The sequence below is a fragment of the Argiope bruennichi genome, chromosome 2 (assembly GCF_947563725.1).
Source record: "Argiope bruennichi chromosome 2, qqArgBrue1.1, whole genome shotgun sequence".
Classification (NCBI taxonomy): domain Eukaryota; kingdom Metazoa; phylum Arthropoda; class Arachnida; order Araneae; family Araneidae; genus Argiope; species Argiope bruennichi.
The window spans coordinates 102603922-102629773 of NC_079152.1; the positions used below are offsets into that span (position 1 = coordinate 102603922).

A 25852-nucleotide genomic window follows, 5' to 3' on the forward strand; every position below is an offset into this window, starting at 1 on the left:
TTCATCAGTGCAGAAATTTTTTTGATTGCACGAATTGAAAGAAATCTCAGCAATACTTTCTTCAAGATGAATGAACATTTAAAAGGTTTTATGGACTAGTGCCACTAAAACAAATAACGCAAATCAAACTCCTTGAGACATGGACAATGAGATTGTACTTCATAGCCTAAAGAGAAATGCCATTCTTCTTATTCGCTGTTAATTCTTCTAAACTGGAATAATTGGTTCCGAGGAGCAGAAGATTGCACTTTACCACTCTTTTAAGCTACATTTACGATGAAATGATTCATTTGAAAGGATCGAATAAAAAGAGTTTAGTCATGGCTTCATTTAACAACAGTTTCCCTCAAGCATTCTTCTTTGTTCTTATTAATTTTCATAAGAAAATGCCGCATCAACAGTTTTCAGAATTATATTATCAGAATAATCTAGTTACTTGCTTGCAAATAATACTATTCACTATTCATTATACTGTTAAGATGAAAAAAACCGTCAAGAAAATAACGCCAGGAAAATTTTCGAGAAATTTAACAGGATAATACACTGAATAATAAATCTATATTTATATCTATACTCAAATATTTAAATATAACGTACTAAGAAAATAGGCTATTCCTCGATGGGTGTATAGCTACATGATATATAGATAGAATTTTCATTCAGTTTTAGAATATAAAGTTTTCTTTCGTAGAATCTTCAAATGTAAAATTAGACATTGGAAAATTGACATATTTTTGTGTTTTTTTTAATATAAACAATATTGGATTTAGAATTTTTGATTAAATATGAAATATAAATAAATTTAAAAAAATTGAAGAGGAGAAAGAAAATTTTGATTAAATTTCAAATATAAGTGAAGATTCAGTATCGAGAAGAACTAATTATACATTTCATGATTCATGGGCAATTGTAAAGACATTATGTTAAAAGAACGTCATGCCTTGTATAAGATTTGATTTGTTGGTATCCTTCATTGCTTCAAACGCAAACAACAAATTTCTGCCACTCCTAATTTCTACAATGGAACTAAATTCATATATATTTTCATATCCATTATTTAGAATATTAATACATTTTTTTAGAATATTAATAATGAAAAGTGAAAAATAGAAATAAATTTCTTCAGAAATTATAAAGAAAAAATTGATATTGCACTCTTTATTTTATGTTAGAAAACATTCATAATTAAAGTTTATCACTTATCATCAAATTAAGTATAAAACATTAAAGTAAAATATGCAAGAAGTGGATCGATAATTCATTACTACCCTTAATGAATTATTCGTGTTTTACTTTTAACCAAATTTCAAAGGTTGCAAAAAAAACAAAAAAAACACGAAGAATCAATAAGCGTTTGCTATCTTTTAATGCTTAGAAAAAGGTGAATTATTTCTTAACAAAGATTAACATTTTACAATAATAAACAAAATATGCATAAAAACATTATATAATAAGAATAACAAAATTTTTTAATAAATGTAATCATTTGTAATTAAAGGATAAAAATAATAAAAAGGCGAGGAAGTTTTGAAAGGGTAAATACTTTGGAATTGGAATTTTGATAATTCAATAAATTAATTTTCATACTTGAGAGCGAAATTAACATGCTTTTAAAAGGATATGAAAAGTATAAAAAAGCAAGCTACTATAAATGAAATTTCAAGTCTTTTGATGAAATAATTTGAATAATAAATTTTTTAAAAAATCCTTGAAACATATGTGCTATATAAAGTGGGAAATTTCATAATTTTATAATTATAACGTTATGAAGTATATGAAGTTCAAAATCTAATTCAAAACTAAATATAAAATTGCTCACGAAATTTAAATATTTCAGTCCGTTAATTCAGTCCAGAAAAAATATATTAAATCTGCTGTTTTATGCAGTTTTCTGGTTGTATAAATCATATTAAGTAAAATATTCTTGTTATACCAACATTTTAAACAAACTTGAATTTCGATGTTTTAAATATCATTATATGAGAAATTTCGACACTGAATCTCAACGATCACATGAACATCCCAATGGGATCGTATTCAAATTGAAATCATACATAACAAAAAGTGATAAGTTTATATTTTTAACGACTACTCGGCATGAGAAACTGTTTCAAAAATACTTTCAATATTTAATTATGTATTTAGGAGATATTTAATATATGTTATTTTCAGTTATTTCATTTAATCTTTTATACGGCATAACTTCGGAAAATCTCTAATTTCCTTTTGAAATGAAAAGGAAATATCGTGATAAACAAGGATTGCATAAAGAAGAAAATATTGACATTTTGCTAGTTTACATTTTACCTTTTGAAATCAGGAGTGATATTACGAATACAAATGATAATTTAAGTGTAAATATAATCATCATAACATAAATATTACTATTTAATTAAACATAATTACCATAACATAAATATAAGTAATTTTTTTTTCAGAATGCTCCTTGGTAATTATATTTATTGTGAGATAAAGCAATTTGATGATATTTTTTTTAGCTTAAAACATTTGATTTCTAAAGACTCCATTTTATATTTAATGGGTTACTTTACCAAAATATTTTATTTCACTAAATAAAATATTTCAAAATATTATCCATTTAATATATCTAAATTATCTAAATTAAAACTAACTATCTTTTTATAATGTAATTGGCAAAATTTTCATTTACTTATTTTTCTGAGAAACAATCAACAATTAAAAAAATGAAAGAATTAATGAATTATATGAATTTAATACACTTAAAATAATGCCAATTAATAGTCAAAATATTGATCTCGAATAAAAACCAATTGTACTAGTAGTAACTGTCATGTTCGAGAAATAGAAATGGATTTAAATTAATTATATTCTGTAAAAAGTACTGAAAATTACATGCAAGAATAATTTATGTACAAGGTAACCAAGACAGACTTTTTTACAAAAAAAAAAAAAAAAGTCTGCATGAGTCGAAGAAAAGTAAATATAAGAGATATCAATCTTGGATTACTAGGAAATTCTGATAACATTCCACCAAATAAACTCCAAGTGCTTTAGCCAGAGAATTTATGTGGTGGAATAGTTTAATTGGGAGATCTATCGATGATCCTTAACATCTGCTAAACATGCTGCTATTTTATCTGGACCAATTTTTGATTAATTGAAGGAGTTGTGTTCCTATGAGATTTGCCAGAAATATGATTGCAACATAAGAGGGTTTCATCCCACAAATCTTTTTAGGCATACACACTGTTGACCATTACAGTTGGTCATTATATTTGCAACGAATGTTATTGGAATAAAGGACATTATAAAATGGTGTCATGATCTCTAGAATTAGGTTTGTAAGATATTTTTACCCAATATAAATTAAAATATAATTTATTGGAATGAAAATCTATGAATAGAATGTATTTAATCATTGTATTATTATAACATACATGTCAATAACACCAACAAAGTTCCATAATGTTCCTGAAGACATTTTTTCCGAGAGTTCATAACATTTCAAATTTATAAGTGTTTATTATACTCCCATTTTAAATATTTAATTTTGTAATAAATTAAAATTAATTATTTTATCAAGTTGTTTATTTCACGAGATGTGACATTTCTTTTTTTCTTAAATTACAGGTTTAACACTTAACACCACACCATTGTTTCTAGAGCTCATATGGTCCTTTTCCAGTTTAGTAGGGATGTAGATGGCCCTTGTTAAAGAAAGTTACATTTCAATCATTTGGAAAGATGCATACAAAGGACAAAATATGAATACATATAACATAACAAAAAATGATTAAAACAAAAAATGAAAAATATCTGGAGTTACTATGAGTGAAACAATAATTATAAAAACTTGGGTACTTTAGGAGACTTGAGGATATATTATGAATAGAAAGAGAGGGATATTAAATAATGCATGAAAAATTGATAGGCTAAATTTAATTAGAATAATTCCCAACAATTAATTAGGAATCTAATGAGGTTTATGATTCTTAAGGACTCTTTTGTAAGGACTCTTTGTACCAAAGAGGTTCTTGAATTACAGGCTAAATATGAGTTTCTTGTTATTCGCTTGGATATTTAGACTACGGAAAATGTTGTCATTTTATATTATACGGTTGAATGAGATGGATACCGATTAAAATGTCTGCGACTTAAAAACTCTTTTTTCTGTTGCTCAATTTATAGTAAATTCCCTTTTCGACAGTAATTAAAAGGAACGCGTACCTTTTTCCTCCGACAATTTTAATCATTAGATTTTCAAAATCTAATGAATGTAAGGATTTATTAAATTTTAAAATTTTCAGAGAAGTTATAGATAAATAAATATCGTTCAGATATTACTTATCATCTTTTATTTAGAATTGTAAATAATGATTTGAATTAATGGTCGATCGCATAATATTATTAATAAGTACAAATTGTTTTGAATTTAATATAAAATAAACTAACTTTGAGGTTAGAATCTAAATTAAATATAAAATATTAGTTATTTAATTAAAATTCTTTTATTAGAACAATCCAATCAAATTCAAAGATGTTGGCAACAAATTATTAAGATTACGAAATTATTTTTGATAAAAAGAAATCAACTGATTTGTAAATGAACACTAAGAAATATACTAATGAAGAATTTAAATCAAGTAATATCTATTTGATAAATAATATCGAAATAAACAGAGTTAAAATAACTGTATGTGTTGCTGTGTATAGTATATCAAATTTACAGGTCTAGAAATTTACTAAAATTGCGAAATTAATGTATATTTTTATCTCCATTGTTTAGAATATTAATCGATTTTTTTAAGAATATTAATATATAACTCAGAATATTAATTAATTTTGGGATATATTTTGTTTAAGAGTAACACATCTTCATAATATAAAAAGTAGTAAACTTTGAAAACCTACACTTCTAAAAAATAGGTTAATAATGACAGTAAAAATCTTCACTATTTTATTTTAAAACTTCAAATAAATCAGCTTTATTTTCATTTAAATTATTTATAAATGTATTTTTCCATTTTATTGTTGGAAATCAACGAAATTATTGTTTTATAGTCAACATTTTATGGTAAATCTAATTATTACAACAATTTGTACTCAATTAATTATTATAATGAATAACTTGAATTATATAGCAGATTTTGAAAATTGTTTAAAGCAAAATACAGGAATAATCATTTTTTTTCTTTACAAAATCAAATATTTATTAGAACACATTTTATTTTTATATTGACTTGAAATTTCAAATGATATTTGAAACTGAGAATATTGTTTCGAATTAAATATACTTGGTATTTATGAATTTAAGATAGAATTCATAAATTACAATAATGTTTAGTAAAATGTGCTTTTAAAACTGCTTATTAGAAAATGAAATACATTGTATATATTTTTTTTATTTTTGTCTTATCGAATTTTACTTCATTTCTGAATACTTTACATTTATCATAATTTCATTTTTTTAAATTTTAATTTAATTTAATTTTATGCTCCAACGGTTTTACATGCCATAGGTTATGGAGTCTAATTTGTGGGGAAGGTTATGTGCTTTAATATTTAGGTGTAAGGTAGAGTAATTTAAATCTGTAAACCAGTCTAGAATTGGATTTAGACTGGCTGACTGACTGAGATTTTTGCGATTTTCATTTGAAGCGTAACTCAAAATGCATGCCTGTTTCTTTTAAAAGTGTCCAGGAAGACAATATACACTCATTTATTGGACAAAGTAATACTTCTTACTTAGATTCCCACACGTCGTTTTCACCAGTAGAAGATTCCACATTTCCCTATTATCACGAGCTATAAATTCATAAACTTGGATAGATAACAAAATAGAAAAATAAAACAGATACTGAAGAAAATATATGGTTTCTTCTTATGAAGATGACGTTTAAATCTTCTTAATTAAAAGAAATTAGTTTAAAAATAGTATTATTTGATTGTGAATATCTTATTTTAATAAAGAATAATAAATTTGAAATGTTCGTAGAATTTCGGAACTCGAAATCGTAGATTACATCTACAGAAAGATTGCTTAAGACGTCTCAAAGGAAGATCGCTTGCAGTGGAATGTCATCTATGAAAGGCATTATATAGGAATGCTTACAAGCTTCATGACATGGAAGAAATGCATGCGTGCTTATGCGAAATTAATAAGGCGTGCAGAAGCAGATAATAAATTAAGTGTGATATTAGCATCCATTATCATACGTAAAGGTCATGACTCCTCTGTTAATATGGAATATGCTTTATAATTTATAAACATTTGCATTAAAAAATTTCTATTATTTCTCCCTGGAATGCTGAGCAATTTGCAACGTGTTCTTAAATCTTTAACTAAATTTATATAACATTTATTATTTTTTGTCATTAAAAGGGTAAGCATAAACTTGTACCATCTCAAGCAAGAGTGCGCCATGGAATTTTGCATATTGTAATACAAATAGGTGCATTGTATGCTTTATTGTAGATAAGAAAATCTGCGTATGGAATTAAATTTTCTTCCATTAATCGCATACAAAATTTGACGCAAATTTACAATTTTATTGTAAAGACTACATACCAAATTTCATCTGTCTAAATCTGTTTTTCAGTTATCATTTTCATATACTCTCAGATATATAGACCAAAAGACGGTTATCTCTTTTCATGATTGGATCAAAAATCTGATACCAATATACAAATCTGATGATAATTTTTTTTTTTGCGTAATTTCCTTCCATCCAACTATTTGCGTTTTTTATATTATCATATTCATATGAATATGATGATTTAAAAAACGAAAAAAACAGACTTCCGTTTCATCCAAAATTTGATAAAAGAAATCTGCAAAGTTAGTGAAGAGGTAACATCCTAAATTTCATGTCTGCAGTTAGGAACATTTTCCTATTATTACATTCACAAACTGAAAAGCAGAGTGAGAAACATAATTTCAAAACCCTATTTTTCTGAATGAGAAGGTATATAAAACATGGAGACATCAAAATCTCAACGTAGAATTTTTTAATAATTATAATACATCCTCTATATAAATTTTGAATTGTTAAAAATAAAAGCAAAATTTCTCAATGGAAGCTAGTGTTCGTTACGTTTAAATGTCATTTTTCACTTTTTAACGAGAATAAGGGTAGTTAATTTCTACAGCCAGAAAGACATGCTTCCTCTAAATGTATTTCTTTCAAAATTCGATAAAAATTTGCAAGTTTGATATTTAATTTATACACTAAATTTCTTCCTTCTAGCCCAAAGCGGTTTTAGTTATAGCGTTCATACACAGAGAATGAGATATAATTACAAAGACTTGCTTTTCAGATTCAAGGAGGTATGATACATTAAGATTCTCGAAATATTGAGGTTTACAATACTTGCCTTTTGTGTATACGAAATATACGGGGAAACACACAATGACAAGTGTTAATGATAGAAAAATTCTAACATGCTTACTAAATCTTTTATGAAGCCGTTTAGTTGTATTTTTTGCTCTAAATTTAATTAAACTGTGTTGTAGCACCTCTTTTCCCCCTTGAGCAGAAAGCGCCCCCTCGTGGCGTTTTACAGAAGCCCCTTGTGGCGTTTACAGACAAGCAGTTGAACGGGAGACCTGGATCCTTAGGTCGGGATTTTTTCTATGCGCAGCCCTTGCGATAACACCGAATGCTTTCGGTTGGAAACGGTGGAATCCCTCCACCATACTTTAACTTACTTGTCTTTGTGTTTTTTGTAAATTTTGTAGTGTAGCTGTGTTTGTGCCGATTAAAAATATTGTATTTAAAAACCGAGCTGTTCAGTAGAAAGTCGCAACACAATCACTATAGTGTTTTAAAATAGATATATAATCAAAATCGGCAAGTTTTTGATAAAGAAATAATTGGAATAGCCATTAAAATAAAATATTGGTTCAATTTTCAATCAATATTAGTGCGATAGAGTGAAGATGGAAGATACTGCATTCTTTTCATAAGTTTTAATAATTATTTCCAAAAAAATATGAATTGATTTTTATTGATGACCAAAACCCAATTACTATTCTATTTTTATTTCTTATTTAAAAAGGTCAATGCACATTTTCTCCATATAAAATAAGTTTCGATTGTAAAATAATTATAATGAAAATCAGAAAATTGATATTTAGAGGGAATTTAAATTAAAATAATATTCAGCAAATGATAGACATTTCATTAATGGAAAAATATATTTAACTGCAACCGATATTTAATGAAATATTTTCGAACTTAGATGCTTTCAAAAATTTTGGTTTTCTTAATTAAAGACGAAAAAAGGAAAATAATTTTAAGTAACTGATTCCATTAAAAGGGAATAATTTCGCAGCTACATATTTGTTAAAAAAGTTAGAAATATTTTTCAAAGCATTCAAAAATGTTATAATTTTTTTTAATTAGAATTCCAGAAATATACTATCTTAAAATGAAAAAGTCATAATGAAAGAACAAAGTTTTACAATTGTGAGTTTATAAATATTTCATTTTATTTTAAAAAATTAACGATTTATAAACCGTCGAAAAATGTATTAAAAAATTAAATTTCAATGCCATCATTTTGGTATACCAATTCTAGGTCATATATATACAAATTTTCTTTCTCTTTTTCGTTTTCATAATATTTCGTTTTCGCAATATCTGCATTGAGTTCTTTTGTCCAAGAAGAAACTTTTTTAATAATTTGGTTAATATATACAACGAGATTAAAAATGCAACGAAAGAAATAAGAATTTTCTTTTTAAGTATAAGCAAACAAAAAGAATTGATTAAATCTCTTCTATTTCTTTCCTTTCTGAAAAATATCTTTTATTTTTTTATTTTTTGAAAAGGGATGGAATTAATCAAGATATTTGCGAATCATTCTTTACTGAGAGCAACGGTGGGTACTTGAATGGCTTTAATTATGACTAGAACCATTGAACAATAATTTTTTCGTTCTTATTATGAAGTTATACATTCTTTTCGTGAGGGGTGTCCCTCACGAAAAGAATTCTCCTCTTATTATTCTCATTCCGATTCATTGAATTACAGTTATGGATCATGAAAAAATATCTGAAATTTCGCATGACAATTGCTTTATCCTTTGCTTTTTCATAAATATTTAAAAAACAGAATTCTTAACATGTATTTTTAAAAACTCTACAGAAATGACCTACCACCTATGATAATTTGTGAAACGTAATAGATGATGACATAAATAATATCAACGAGAAAAATTAAAATTTCGTCAAAAAAATATATATATGGAATTGTTTGGGAAAGAATTGCACCAAAAATCACATTTCTTGGAGAGAGAAAGGGTGAAAGAACTATTTTATGTTTTATATCCAAACATGAAATGTATATATATAATATGTAAACATATTTTTGCTGATGCATGGACGAGAAGAAGAAATTTTTGAAATTTTTAAACTCAATTTATTTTAGCACAACTGATGGCATAATTTACATCGTACAAAGAATAAGTGGAAAGAAATACGTTAGTCTACATCGCGGCATAAGAGCAGAATAGATCAAAATTTTCCCCTTAGGTTGTTTTACAATTATATTTTGATTTGACACTGTAGACTTACGAAAGGAAAATTTAGGTATCTTTAAAGATGGTTGTAAGAGTTAAGGATTTTTGTCCTTAAAATTGGAGAGTGAGACAATGCTGAAGTGAGCAGTTTTAAAGAGCGCATGTAAAATTAATTAAATTACAAATCGATCAGGAAATAAGACAACATTTTAGAACGAAGTTAATATGAGTTAAATTAAGATAAAAATTAGGAAATTAAGACATAAATTAGACACACACACACACACACACACACACACACACACACACACACACACACACACACACACACACACACACACACACACACACACACACACAGGGGGGCCTCAAAAACCTTGACCGCTTCTTATATTCCTAAAATATTGATCGTATACATACACTGTAAATTACAAATTTGCGAAAAAAAGGTGCAAATTGCTATGATATCAATTAAAGTTTTCAGGGGATTAAACTTGAAACATTACAAAATTTAAATTTTTACACGGACTCCGTTCAAAAAATGTGCCTCATCCTCTAATAAGGTCATGAACGAAATTTTAGCATTTTATCACAAAAAGTCTCAAAGATATGAAACTGAATAAATGCTGACTTAAACTACTTTTCAATGTCTGGATATGAGTTCGCAAAGAGAAAAAAATCATGTCGGATGTTCGTGTTTTAGGGGTCGTATACAAATTAACAAAGAAAGAAATGAGTGAGAAAATTAATAATTTTACTCTTTATTATTTCAAAAGTATTAAAATGTGTAGAAATAATATCTTAAAGGAAATATTACATAAAGGAAAGATTACTTTAATGAAAGATTACATAATATTTTTTACAAGTTCACAGACTGCTATTTTTAAGTTATATTCTGTAATTCGTGATATAAAATTTTAAAGTATTTTTCAGGAAGCATAGATTTGAAAATTTGTAATTAAAACTCAAAATATAAAGCATATTTTATTTTCTTATGATGCATTCCTGCGTCGCATCATCTGCACTGAAGCTGTAAACATTTGCATTTTAATTTGTGATTGATCCTTCTCCAACTTTGTTTTAAGCATATCTTTGAGAATTTTCATGATAAAACTCTGAAATTTTGTACATGACCTTATTAGAGGATGGGGCACATTTTACACACTGGGAATTATTTTGCACGGAGTCCGTATAGAAATTAAAATTTTGTATTTTTTAAAGTTTAAACCCCTGAAATTTTTAATCGATTTCCTAATATTTTGGACCTTTTGTTACTCAAATTTGTAATTTACAGTATATGTCTACGATAAATATTTAAGGAATAGAAGCCGCGGTCAGGGTTTGTGAGACACTCTGTATATCCCACAGTCATACATAATTTTTATCAATATTTTACCAAACATTTTTTACATGCTCATTTTTCATTTTATTTTCAAGTTCTTCTCTGAAACAGCATAGAATGGATTGGTTTATTATATTTATTATAATATAATAAAGAGTAAATTGAAATACTGATTTTAATTGATGATCTTGTCTTCTAGGGAATGTTCATTGCATCAAATGATATACATTTAAAATAAGTGATTAGAATTTAATTCCATTGGCGTTGCGCCTCATAAACGCTATGATTCATTAAATTTTGCGGTGGATTTTCTCAAGTGGGATATATATAATATATTCTCAAATGCAAAATAGGGTTTTAAACGTGAACTTTCCATTTCTGCTTCGCAAGTGTTACAATTTCCTGTTCTATATAGTCTTAGTGGAGGTGCATTCTGTGGTTATACAATAGAAAATGCTACACGGATTAGAACAATAACTGAATCTCGCACTTTTAAAATTTTTTCACGCAATACTGATCTCTCAACATTATAACACTACTTACATTTAAACATTTACAATCTTCATAAAAAAAGTAGACAAAAATCAAGGCGAAAAGTTGGACGGCTTAACATTAATATTTTTTTTTTAACGAAATACGTTTATTTCTAGGTATTTAAAAAATATTTGCGGAACTAAAAGTTGATTTAATTGCAATTTTGCTATGCGTGTTCATTAAGAAAACGCAATTGTTTTCACCACTGGCTTTTAGATGAATTAGAGAGACATTAGACGCAAGGCATAAAAATTATCCTAGTGTAAATAAAATTCTTCGAACTAAAAAAAAATGAAAATAAGTAAATAGAAAATGAAGGTAGCTTTTTATTTACATGATTTTAATTTAAAATAATCCTTCATCCCACTTTTGAAATGATTTTTTTGCTATCCAAATGGCATTTTCTTTGGAAGTTAATGTTAATTAATTTAAATGTTGATAAATTAGATAAATAGTACTTTCAAATATTTTGTGACTCCTATTTTTTCTGTTGAATTTCATTAGAGAAGTGAATAATAATTCAAAAAGTTATTATCTAGAATGAAAGATAAAGAACACTTAAGAGCAAAATTTCTTAAAAGGATCATTAACTATATTTCTATTTTAAATGAAAAAATTGCTGGTAAAAATAGCCATATTGATTAATGTAATCCTTCTTAAAATTATGATATATATATAGCCTTAGACACTATTCTGCAAATGGCATCTTGTGACATACATTATGTAAAAATAAACTAAACAATTTAGAAAGTAGAATGTTGGATCTAAATCGACCACGTTCTATGTAGAAAGTGCTCTTTAAGAAAGAAGCTTTAAAATTTTAAATACAAATTAATTGAATCTTTTTGAATTTCCCCTCAAAAGTTTTGACCATATCATTGCACAAAAATAATTTTAGACCACTTCAAAATTTTAAAAAAATCTGTTTCTGTATAACATTTTCTCTAATTTTAATAAAGAAGCTTTTTAACATTTTTCAAGACCATTTTTTAATTTCTAGATTATTATGCATTAAGGCCATATTAAATACATTTTTATTTGCACATTTCCATTGCTAAGTAATTCACTTCTTCAAAAAATAAAGAAAACATTGATGAATAAAATCTAAAATTTCATAATGTTGGAGATTCACTATGTAGATTCGGATTCAGTAAGTGGTTCAAATCTCCTTTATTTTTTTAAGTTTACAGTATTTGCAACTAAACAAAAGCCTGAATTCTGCACTTAAATATTTAGAAGAATTAAGTTCATGCTAAACAAGTATTGTGAATCGAAATAGGTTGCATACATTTGAAATTTCAACGAATCAAAGTTATATAAATATTTTCTCTGTAGATTGAAGAAAATAAAATTTGCAATATCGCCGCGATTATAGTGAGGGAACTGAAAAGGATCCTGTGGCAAATGTCAAAGATTTGGAGAGAAAGGAAATAGAAATATCATTGTATTGACATAATATTGCTTTCTAATTATTTGTTGACACATCATTCCATTCACATAAAATTAAAAGGATTATGAAAATTCATTAAAAAAAGTACTTTTCGGAACAATTTCCTTTCATTAGTGAATCATCATAACCTAATCAACCTCATCATTAGTGAATAATCATAACCTAATCAACCTCATCATTAGTGAATCATCATAACTTAACCATATCATTGAATTGGATTTATTAAATTAAATTTTTGAAGTTATTACAGGGATATTTAACACAGATCTTGTATATTTAAACTATTGGGTTGGTAACTAAGTAATTGCGGATTTTGTTTAGAAAATCAAAGACAATTTTTTCATGGAACTAAATAACTTTTTTCTCTAATGTATTACCCATTTTGATCAATGACCTTTTGCCATCTTTCAGGCAGCATCATAATCCCACGTTCATAAAACTTCTGGTTTTTATTAGCAAAAAACTGAATCAGGTACGATTTGACATCATCATCATTATTGAAATTTTTACCATTCAAGGAGTTTTGTAAAGATCGAAACAAAACGTAATCAGATGGTGCAAGGTCAGGACTATATAGTGGATGTGGCAAAACTTCCCAACCAAGCTCCAATAATTTTTGCCGAGTGACCAAAGATGTGTGTGGCCTTGCATTGTCATGATGGAATACAATACCTTTTCGATTTGTCAATTCGGGCCACTTTTCTTCAACTGCATTGTTTAATTTCGTTAGTTGTTCAATGTAGGCATCAGAATTGATCGTTCGGTTGGGTGGTAAGAGTTTAAAGTAGACAATTTCTTTGTAATCCCACCAAACTGATAACAAAACCTTCTTTTGATGAAAATCAGCTTTTGATGTTGTTTGAGTTGGTTCACCTGGCCTGCTCCACGATCTTTTCCGCTTGATATTGTTGTAAATAACCCATTTTTCATCGCCAGTTATCAGTCGTTTTAAAAATGGATCATTTTCATTATGTTTCTTTAGCAAATCGCAGCTGTTAATGCGTTGCGTTAAATACGTTTCTTTCAGTTCGTGAGGAACCCATGTATCGAGTTTTTGAACATAGCAAAGTTGTTTTAAGTGATTTTCAATGCATGTATGTGATACATGAAGCTTCTCTGCAATCTCACGTGTTGTACTATGACTATCCGAATCGATTATTGCTTTGATTAGGTCGTCATCAACTTCAACTGGACGACCAGAGCGTTTTTCCTCTTTGAGTGAAAAATCACCAGAACGAAATTTGGCAAACCAATTTTGACACTGCCGTTCTTTTAAGGCTTCGTCACCATAAACAGCACATAACTGTTTATGAGCTTGCGATTTATTCCCTTTGCGGAAATAAAAAAGCAAAATATGTCGAAAATGTTCCTTTTGATTTTCCATTTTTCAACGAACGCCAAACGAAAACTACGCAACCGATCAAAAAACTTTTTTTACTGATTGACAGCTGAATTGCCAACTATCAAATAACAAAATGTGTTTTACATTTGTACTACGTCTGCAAACCTAAAAATTCAACTGAAGCCATCTATGAGTGAAATCCACAATTACTTAGTTGCCAAACCAATATAATGAGATGGACATTTGGGACGGCATTTTTTTGCATTGCTTCAGCTCAACAATATTTAATCCATGATTTTTAATCCAGATTTAACTTGGGGAAAATTCAACCGTCGTGGATTTGCGATTCATATGGGACCCGAATCTATAAATGATTTTAATATGAACCTCTAAGTTTACACAGTTTGAAGATTTTGTAACTGACAAAGTGTGAAGAGATTTTTGTAATTTTATGAATTTAAAACACTTATTTTTCTGAAAAAAATTATATATGATTTCAACATAATATATATATTATAAATTGTACCAAACTTATCTTAAACCAATTTAATTAAATCGTAAATATTCATATAATTTTATTGATTTAACAAGGTATTAAAGAAAATTGAGAGGGTAAAAATGAAAGAAAAAAAAACAAAACGAAACGAACTTCAAAATTTTAGAAAACTTTTGTTTTTATACATTTATTTTTATATGCTTTACATTTAAAGATGTCTCTTGTTCAGACAAGAATGGAATTTTGATATTTCACTCATTTCTGGATGCATTAGAGTTTCGTATTTTTCTACAGGTGAAAATTCCCGATGACAATACAACACTTTAATAATTTTGAATTCAATTATTTGTTAAATTATTAACTTGAATTAAATTTCAGTCCACAAGAAAGGATAATTTGGAAGCGAAACTGAACACTAAATGATCGCGCAATACCATGCTAATCATAGCAAAAACTTGGAAATTAAAATTACACTAATACCGTTCCTTTATAAATGCATTATAAAAAACGAAATATTTTTTAAATCAAACATATAGAGGCAAAAAAAAAACTGTAAAAGTGTTCATAATAATAGTATTAAGAAATTAAGTCAAAATGAATATCAAAAAGAATATTATTATCAATATTTTTATTTATGAATTTCCACTCATTTATAAATAATTAAAAATGCGGCATGGATGTGATTAAATTTCCAATTATTTTTAACTCGTTTTCCACGATAATATTTTTTAAAGAATTTTAAACGGATTTTTTTAATATTTGTAAATGCTAACTCAAATTATTATTTTTTTGAGCAAATGTCATTTTTTATTAAAACTTATTTTCTGCTTGTAAATATATATAAATTGCTTTTAAAACTTTTTCATCAGTGCAATATGATCTGAATAAGGAAAAATTGTCCAATTAAAATATATTGTTTTCTTCGAGATTAGAAATGTCCTTTCCTCTTCAAATAATATTATTTACGAAAAGGAAATACTTAAATCTCATTATGTATCACACAAAAAGAAAGGAAATAACCAATTCATTCATATTTTCCGTGATCTTGATTTAAATTATTATATTTCAGCTGCAAATGAATTTCACACGCATAATTGCACAGCGAAAAGTTCCGTCCCTTTTCCACAAACAAGATAAAGATAGATAAATTACTGAGCTGAAAGGATTCTCGTGTCATTAATTGTTCAAGACGATAATCCTATAAAAATTCGAAAATAACTGGTTTCGGAACGCATTAAACCAGTGGCAAAGAATTTTATGAATGCTTTGTTATTCGAAAAACGAAAAAGAGTTTCCATTCTCATCCCATCCAATAAATTTAAAATAAGTAATTGAAGGCATTACTGTCTTTAATGACTCCTTCAGAATTCTTGTTACAGGCATTGAGAACTTCACTTTCCCTTAACGAATTTGAATGCAATCCATAGAGTGAATAATTAACGGCTTTGAAATTCTCTGAAGGGATTGCCAGGATGCATTTAAAAACTCACTTTAAGTTAAATCGCTGAGAGACATTTTTGAGGCTGCGCTTCAATTTAAAAGATTTCTCAACAGTTTCCAGAGAACTCTGCGTTAAAAGAAAGTTCCATTTATTAAGTTTCTTCGGTACTTAATTGATATGGATAATCCTATTTGTTGCTCATTCATTCGTTAATGAATGAGGAAATGCTGGTTGTAATCTAATTATTTCGTAAGATTAAAGTTAAGTGCATTAAGAATGTCATATTTTTTCGTTTCTTCTGCTTTTAATAGAAGTGTAGATTGTTATAAAATAAAAAAAAATAATCTAGATAATGACTGAATGAGAACCGAAATGTTTAATGATATATACTGGAATGTTACTTCATAGTTGTGTAAATACGACCCAATAGCTATTTTCTAAACCGTTAAAGATATGTACTTCTTATTAAAAAAATGCTTCAAATTCCATGAAGAATTATACTGTTTACAGCCGCCTTTGGAGACCAGCTGGATTTCCTACGATATTAATTGTATTTAATTTTTATTAAAGCATTAAAAAATAGTTTTATATACTTGATTCCGCTAAACTTTCAGGCATTAAATCTGCGAAATTTCAATTATCTTGCATATGTATTCTTCATTGAATTAACTTTTTTAATGGAGACCAATTACAAGAAATTATTGTGACATTAAAAATGCAAATGTGCGTTTCATCTATTTTCTAAATTTCGTGGCATCGAAAACTCATTTTTTTTATTCGTCTTGTAAACTACGCAGATAGTAAGCAGAATCATTATTATTTAGCTCAATAAAGGAAGAAAGTAAAATGATTAAATGTTTGGTGAAACGATAAAAGGTTATGTGCATTTCAAAGTGATAATGTAATCCGGTGTTAGAAAGTAGACGAAAAAATTAAAAAATTTCACACATTCACGCACGCACGTACGCACGCACACACACACACACAACACACACACACACACACACACACACACACACACACTCACACACGCAAGCACATTCACGCACTCACACACACACACGCACGCACATTCACGCACTCACACACACACACACACGCACGCACGCACGCACATTCACGCACTCACACACACACGCGCGCACATTCACGCACTCACACACACACACACACGCACGCACGCACACACACATTCAGCTATTGTTAGTAGAGATATGCTCACGAAGATTTCACTTTTTTATTAATCATAATCATCAGATTTAGCACAATTTTCTCGACACACTAAAATATAAATTAACGTTCCTCGCTTTAGTAAATAAAATTGACAAAGTTCTAAAGCTTTGAATATCAATAAAAAAGTTCAGACCATTTAAATGGCTACCTGAAGAAATATTTTCTTATCGAAACAAAACTCTTGCTGGAGATGTTCGTTTACTTGAATAATTGATAATGATTATTAATTGATAATATTACTTCTTAAAATAATTGATAATGCTTTGCGATTGCACATTCTTTTTGCTGCATGAAAGCAATTATTGGGAAAGAGGAATTCGAAAGCATTTATTGAAAATCTTATATAAAAACGTTTAAGAGGAATTCATAATTAAAAATGTATAAGAGCAATTTATTTTCTGCTTGAATTTCCAAATTTATATTTCAATCACAATGATTTTTTCTTTAATTAATCAGTAAATAAAAATTCAAAATAAAGCATTTACTTTTAAATAAATAATGAATAAATTATAATGAATTTTTCTTTCTATTTGGGTTAGAAACCTTACGAAATTCTTAGGCAAAAATTTGTTTAATAATATAGAGGATAATCAGATTAATTTTCCAGTATAGATTACAAATTTTGTAAATTATAATCTGATTTATTTCCCAATAAATTAGACTGAGTGTTATTATTTTTCACTAAAAGAACAAAGCTATGCTTACAAATTATTATGAATAAACTCAATATCAGTGAAAGTCTTTTGCGAAATAACACATAGCCAAAATCGATATAACCGGCAGCTCTCTAATTTTTCTTTCCTTCGTAAGCAGAAAAGAAGCCATTGTTAGAAGAAGGTAGTAAAATTAAGAGGAAAATTAAAAGCTTGTCTAGCAAGATGAGGAGTATGATATAATATTTGATTTTTGCGTTAAGTTTTACAAGACAAAAAGGGTCGAAAAATTTAGAAGATATTTATTTTCTTTATTCAGTTTTTGTTTTCATTGGGACTTTTTTAATTAAAAACAGTTAGTTTTCAGTTTTCAGAAGTCTTTGAAATTAAAAATATCAATTCAATAAATTTACAAGTTTTTGAATTTTTTTTAAAAATTAATGTGATAGTTCTCATGGACAAATTTCTTGATCACATAAATATAACAAGTATTTAACCTGTCCATAATTTATGTTTTTGAAATTTTGTCCATGTTTAAATATTGCCCATTATTTCCAAAATGTATGAAAAAAGTAACAATAATTTTTCATGGGACTAAAATACCCTCATTTTTTAAATAAACGTATTAGCATTTATAAAAATACGGAAATGTATTTAAAATTCTTACATGAATTCATGTAACCATTCGTTTGAACAAAAGAAAATATAAAAATTCAATACCCGGAGGCAATGCAGTTTTTAGTCACAGGGATTTAATTCATATTTAGTCTTGAAGCTGCAGATATTTATCGTGGACTCTTCAAAACAACATTCATATACAGGTTTATTTAAATATTCAGAGTGAATTTAGAGCCGTTTAATTAATGATTCACTTGTAACAGGATATGACGAAATATTTCAATGTATACGGAGTTGAATATAAGTGGATTGTCCGATTAACACGTTAAAATATAATGAATTTTTGATAAGTATACTACCTATCAGCCTTTTTTTTTTCTAAAATAAATTCTGTATTGAGATACCCATGACGGAAGGTATTTTTTATGTTAAATTTCAAAAGTAATTAATTTTTGTTCTCCTTTTTTATTCTAAAGTAAATCAGTGCTGTTGGACTTTCACTTAGACAGTTAACTCTTTTAAAAGCCAATGGAATTATAATCCATAGTTGATAGGTAAGTTAACTTCATAGAAATATGTTAAAAAGGCATATATATATATTAAATGATTTTTAATTATGTTACTCAGTCTTTGATAGTTCGAATGATTTAAAGTGAATAATTTTAGAAATGATATAATTTTCTGGTGAATTTATGAATTTAATCTTTTTACAATTCTTTAGTGACAAGAGGTGAACATTTCTTTAAATTTTTAATGTCTTAATTGAAAATCTAATGCTTAAAGCTCCCCCAATTACTTTCAGTTTGTTTTTGAGCTAATCATAAATTAAATTACAAGCATTGCAATAGTATTTAACTGTTATAAATTAAATAGTTAGCTATACGATAAATCTATAATTGATTAGTTTTATTTCATCAAAATTTATTGTTTATTTTTGTTAAGAAGCATTTCCAAAGCACCCTATTTTATCATCACAATTTATACCGTATAAATTTTAAATATTTGAAGTATAATTTTAAAAATATTTTAATGGTATTTTTATAAATTGAGGTAATGTTGATTCATTGCAATAGTAAAATTTCTGCTTATAATCTAATGTACATAAATGGCACGCACCACAATTTGTAATCATTAACAGTTTACGCGTGAGATAACATCTCTTTTCAGGTAAGAAGACTGAAGAGCTATTTAAATTATTCAGTGCGAGTTGAAAAGCATAACATAATAATGATTCCCAACAATAATCAAAGTAACGATTAAATAAATTCCCAAGAATCCAAATTTAGAAGGAAAATCAAAAAGGAACAAGAAAATGGGGGAAACAAATCTATTAAAGCTTGAGATTACAGATTAAAAATTTACTTTTATTTTCAACGTAAGTCAAAATTAAAAATTTAATGTAATTAAAATTAACTGATTTATCGAACATCGTTATCCTTGTTTTCCATGTTTTTCATTTTTCATAAATTAATACCAAGGAATAACACCATCATATCTATACTTTTAATGAGAGTTTAGAAAAAATTTGAAGAATTCGAAAAAATTAGGATTCAAAATCAAATCAATTATTTTTCAGTCTTTTATGCAAAATAATCCGAAATAATTCATTATGATAACATGAAGACAGACTATGAAAGTGCAATTGATCTAAAATGAAGTATAAAATAAAAATATTTTTGCTTCACTAATGATAAAAAAAAAAAAAAAATTCTTTGTATTTTTTCACTGTAGAATTTTCGGTTTTAATTTAATAATAATTTTTCCTTTGGATTGACAATTTACGGAAAGATAATTTAATACTGAACTTCGATCAATTTTTAAGATACTTTTATATAATATAAGCAAAATTATTATTTTATTTACAATATATATATATATATATATATATATATATATATATATATATATATATATATATTTAACAATTGATGTTTTTTGATAAATACAAATTAAGAAATTTTTTCCGTTTTGTTACATTGAAAGGCTTATAGAAAAAACTTTAGTCAGTATTTCAAATTTTTTGCAGTTTTATAAAAGGTAAAAAAAAAATGTTGTTTTGTTTGAAAAATGTGTTTTTTCAAAGGAATAATGACAATTTCAATACTGAGATTTTTTATCGCTTTTGAAATTAAAAATTTAAAAGTCTAGCAATGCAATTAAAACAATAAAATAATATTAAAATATTTGTTTCTTTGACGAAACAATTAACATTTGCGTATCCATCATAGATTAATTAAAGATAAAAACACTTATATAATATTTTAGGAAATAATTCTGTTATTTACAGATTAATAACATATTAAAAAGCTACAATTTTTTAAAAGAAATTATAATAGTTTTACTTTAAATATTTTTTCTGTGTTGATTGGCAATGGGTTTTAGAATGACAATATTGTTTCTAGGGCAATTATTTTCATAATGAAATAAAAACAATTGACTATCGTATATTACTTCTCATGCGCATTTCTGTCGCAAATAACTCGACATTGAACTTTTTTATTTTTAGTAAGGAATTTTATACAATAAAAAATATATATAAACGCTTTATTAAGAATTTATGATGGATTCAATATGAAAGATATTTTTTAACATATCTAATATGATAAGATTAATTGGATAATACAGATTAACATTAGAAATAAATACAAGAACGTTATATAATTTTTATAAAAATAATTTATTCAAAACACTTCTCTGAGACATAATTCAATTAAATTACTTGTACAGCAAAATAAATTTATAACGTCGAGACTCTCTCTTAATCACCAATTTGCGAAACAATTTAATCCTAGCGTAAATTAAAAGGAATTCATAAAGCTTTGGTGAAATTCGTTTATTTCTTAAATTAAGTTTCTTAAAACATTATCTTAATTAAAAATAATTATCTTAAAAAAATAAATATCTTTTTTCTTATAATAAAGTTTAGTATTTAAAAAAATGAAAAACAAACGAGGAGAAAATCATCATTCGAAAAAATAAATAAATTCTTTAAAATTATTTTTTCGAAAAACTAATTTATTAAAAAATAACTCTTTTTTTAAAAAAAAATCTATTAAAAGAATATATTTTAATTACAGATCGAATCTATTTTCGTAATTTGAAATGTTTACCTAAATAAATTAAAGTGCCTTTATATTTATTATTAATGTATTCACATTAATGCATCTGTACTAAAGGTATTCATACTTAATCTGCCTGTATTAAAGCCATTATCTGAGAGGCTTAAATAAATTGGCTGTTATCTAATTAGAAGTAAATTGTTTGTTAGCAGAAAATGTTAATGACATATACTTTCATGCATTTCTTATTAGCGTAATTGAATTTTCATATTTAATCACAACTATCCAAGGATAAAACATTGCTGTAGATAAAATAGACATGAAATTATAAATAAATTTAAGGAAATTTGATTTTACAAAAAATAATCATTAAAGCTGTCATTTTACTAACTAGAGAAATATTTTTTTTTTATTAAAGTTAAATTTTAGGAAATAATGTTAATTACCTATTAATATTATTTAAATACATATATAGTTACATTTTTGATGCATTTTAAATCATTATGTATTTACTTTTTGTGAAAGATTATGCAGCTTTTAAAACAAACAAACAAAAAATGAAATTGGAAATTGTAATAAAAAGTGCACAAAAACTATGAATTTCAATTCGAATAAGAACTATATTCTCTGCTTAAAATAAATAGCAAAAGGAAAATAAAAATCATACAAACATTTATTTGCAATTCAGAATATTCTAAAGGCAGTACTTCACAAATACTTAATTTAAGATATTATTAAGATATTTTTTAAGATTAATAAGATATGTCTTCAGAGGTCAAAATATAGTTCTAAAATGCTACCATTCACGCACGAGTTTTATAGCTTTCGGATCCGTTCGTTAAAGATAATTATGCATAGCATATTAAAAAGATCTTCACTATCTTCGAATAAAAGAATGAAGATAGAAATGGAGGAAATAATTTGAAATGATATGCCAGATTTTTCAATAAAGTGAAGGATTCAGAATTTTATGTAGACAATATATAAACAGAATAATTCCTCAATGTAAAGGAAGTACTTAAATGCACAAAGAAGCTGATTTAATTGTTTCAACTCTAATAAAAATAATAACTTCCCTTTTTGAATTATTTATATATAGCTCATCAACAGAAAATAGGCTGTAAATTAAATAAATGTAAACGCAATATTTTGGAATATTCCTAAAAAAAATTCACAAATGTTTTTTTTAAATTAAATTCTAATGAAATATCTTTGCATTTCCTTCTTGGCTTTATGCTAATGATATTGAGAATTCAAATCAGAAATGCTTTATGCTAATGATATTCCAAAATCAAGTCAAAAGTGCTTTATGCTAATGATATTGAAAAATCAAATCAGAATTTGATGCCAATGATACTATCAAATATGAAGGGCTTTATGTTTATGATATAGAGAAATCAAATCAGAAATGACTCTTCTTTACCATGCTAATGATTTCTAAAAAGTTAACCGTTGTCGACTTTTTTGCTTCGTTTTAAAATTTCATAAAACAATTATCACACTTTTCGATTTCAACAAAAAGTAACACTTACCTTAGCACATTCCGAGTTTTGTACTTCTAGGCTGCGAGTACTTTCCACCATTTCAGACGTGATTCTTTTGCTTCTTCTTTTACCACAGAAAACAGTTTGACACCAAGATCCATCTTCTTTCTCTTTTACTTCCAGTTTACTTTTACGAAATGCATGCTTCAGACACGACTTTGGCTGTTCTGTGGTAGTTTCATTTGATACTGGGTCTTCAGAAAGACTTTTCCAATCATTGCTACATGTAGCCATAATGGAACAAAGTTTAAATAAATAGTTCACACAAGAAGCTCGATAAAGTTGCAGGAGTTCCGATTTCGGACAGATATGTCTTCAGAGGTCAAAATATAGTTCTAAAATGATACCCTGCACGCACGAGTTTTGTAGCTTTCGGATACGTTAGTTAAAAATAATTATGCATAGCATATTAAAAAGATCTTCACTATCTTCGAATAAAAGAATGAAAATAGAAATGGAGGAAATAACTTGAAATGATATGCCTGTTTCTTCAATAAAGTGAAGGATTTAAAATTTTATGTAGACGGTATATAAACAGAATAATTTTACAATTTTTTTGATTAAAATTAGTACATGAGGAATTTTTGGGTAAAAAAGTGTTATTATAAAATTTTTAAACAATTAATATTTTTGTGTAAATATGAATACAGTTACTTTGATCATGGTTCACAAAAATATTTAAGAACAATGGTTAAACAGAACAGTAAAAATTAAATTTTCACCTTTGATTGCAGCTACTTGAGATAAATATATTCCAATATCAAAATATTCCAGCAAGTTCTAAGAAGGTAGAGAAAGATATTTGTGCATCAGTTACAAATAACAGATTTTTTTTTATCTACACCAATATTCTAATTTCAGAACGTTCTCTGATAATCAATAAAAAACGAATTTCCTTTTTTGAATTGGTGCAAATATAATAAGTAAAGATGGTTCCATTTAAATACAAAATCTCATTTGAAGAAAAACTTCTTTCATATATTTTAATTCGATAAATGTTCATAGAAAAAAAGAAAATTGCTCAATTTTTTTCCTAATTATTTTCAGGCCGCTTGTCACAGACAAAATAATCCTTATGAAACTCTTCATAAAATTTTACGTCTTTTATCGACTCAGAATACTCTATGTCAATCAAATTTTACTCAGATAATTTTAAATTCCAGAAAGGTTATATCAAATCAATCTATTAATGCTCCTATTTGGCACAAACTATTTGTTAGCTAAAATTATAAATGCGAAATTAGTTGTTTAGATATACATATTTCTAAAACCAAGAATTAGCTTAGAACATTTGCAGATCGATTAAGAAAAATCCTCGTAACTTGATTCTAGAAGATGCATTATCCTTGTAGCTACCATACACATCGATTATAACACAAAATTCCAAAATGCGATCATTTTTTCGGCAATTTCAACGAAATTAGAAAAAAATGTCAAAGTTTTAAAATCAGCAAAATGATTATGATAAACAATTATTACATCTATCTGTTTCAAAACTGGAACAAATTTTAAAATGATAATTAATTTCCTGTGTAGCAATCTACATTATTTACCTATCGCCGCATCAGGCGCTAAGTTTTAAAATAAAATAAAAAAGAAACTCTACGAACACCAAACAGTACTAGTTCATGCTGGAGTAACATCGCTGCAAATGAGGAGAGGCGAGTATAGGTTTCGGTTGAAATTTCGCAGCAACACAAACCAGATGGCTCTGCTGTCGAAGAATCGAGTTCTACAATTGGCAGTTTATCGCTTTTCCTTGGGGAAAGAGGATCAAGTTTGATGTGAGAAATTGATCATCTGCTCTTAAAACAGCGAAGGAAAAACTATGGTATAAAATAGCGTAAAAAAAAAAAACACCAGGCAGTTTTACCATGAGAAAAGAAAGAAATGAGATCTCATGGAGAAAGAGTGCTTATTGATTCAGCAATTAATTTTTTTTATTTTTTTTATTTCACTCTTTTTTTTTGTCGTTTCTTTAACTTATCCTTACTGAATTAATTTCTTAGAGTTTGAAAGATAAATTATTTTAGTTTAAAATTAATAATAGATTGTCAAATGCGTAAATAAAAGCGAAGATTTAGAATAATTCAAGTTCTGTCCAAAGGTTATCAAATAAAACTTAAATACGCTTGTATTTGATTTTTTAATATTTCTTTTAAATTTCATTATCATGTTTGACTATTCGTTCTAATTTTTCGTACGATATCATATCTTTGTTGGTCGAGGAAAGACGTAAAAACGTGATTTAAAACTGCCTTAAAAATTACAAAATTTCATATCTAATACCTTCCAAATATCTTTTATTTTCTCATAAATTGTTCACAGTATTATCGAAAAATATCCTAACCCATATTGATTCCAACCTTGGTTGCTCATAGCCGGTACAAATATTTTTATCAATCGTCATAAATATGCGTTTTAAATATTTTCTTAAACAGAAGCAATTTAAAAATTTCTAAATGTACAAAATCAATTAGGCAAAATTTTTAAAAATTCGTATTTTCAAAACTTTCAAATATGTAAAACTGATTGTATAATTTCTTTTTAAAAATGCACAATATAACATTAATTTACGAAATGCTAAAAAATAAATGGATATTCAAATTTTAGCTGTAAAATTTATAGCAAGTTAG

General features: G+C 26.7%; 1 protein-coding gene across 1 annotated transcript in view; it reads right to left on the bottom strand.

The window, feature by feature from the left end:
* The window catches only part of LOC129961956 (uncharacterized), a 196107-nt gene extending 172314 nt beyond the window's left edge, over positions 1–23793 (bottom strand). Inside the window, exon 1 of the mRNA XM_056075606.1 lies at positions 23205–23793. Coding sequence (XP_055931581.1) covers positions 23205–23450 — 246 coding nt within the window. The 5' untranslated portion in view covers positions 23451–23793. The remainder of the gene's footprint in view (positions 1–23204) is intronic.
* Positions 23794–25852: the final 2059 nt, after the last annotated feature.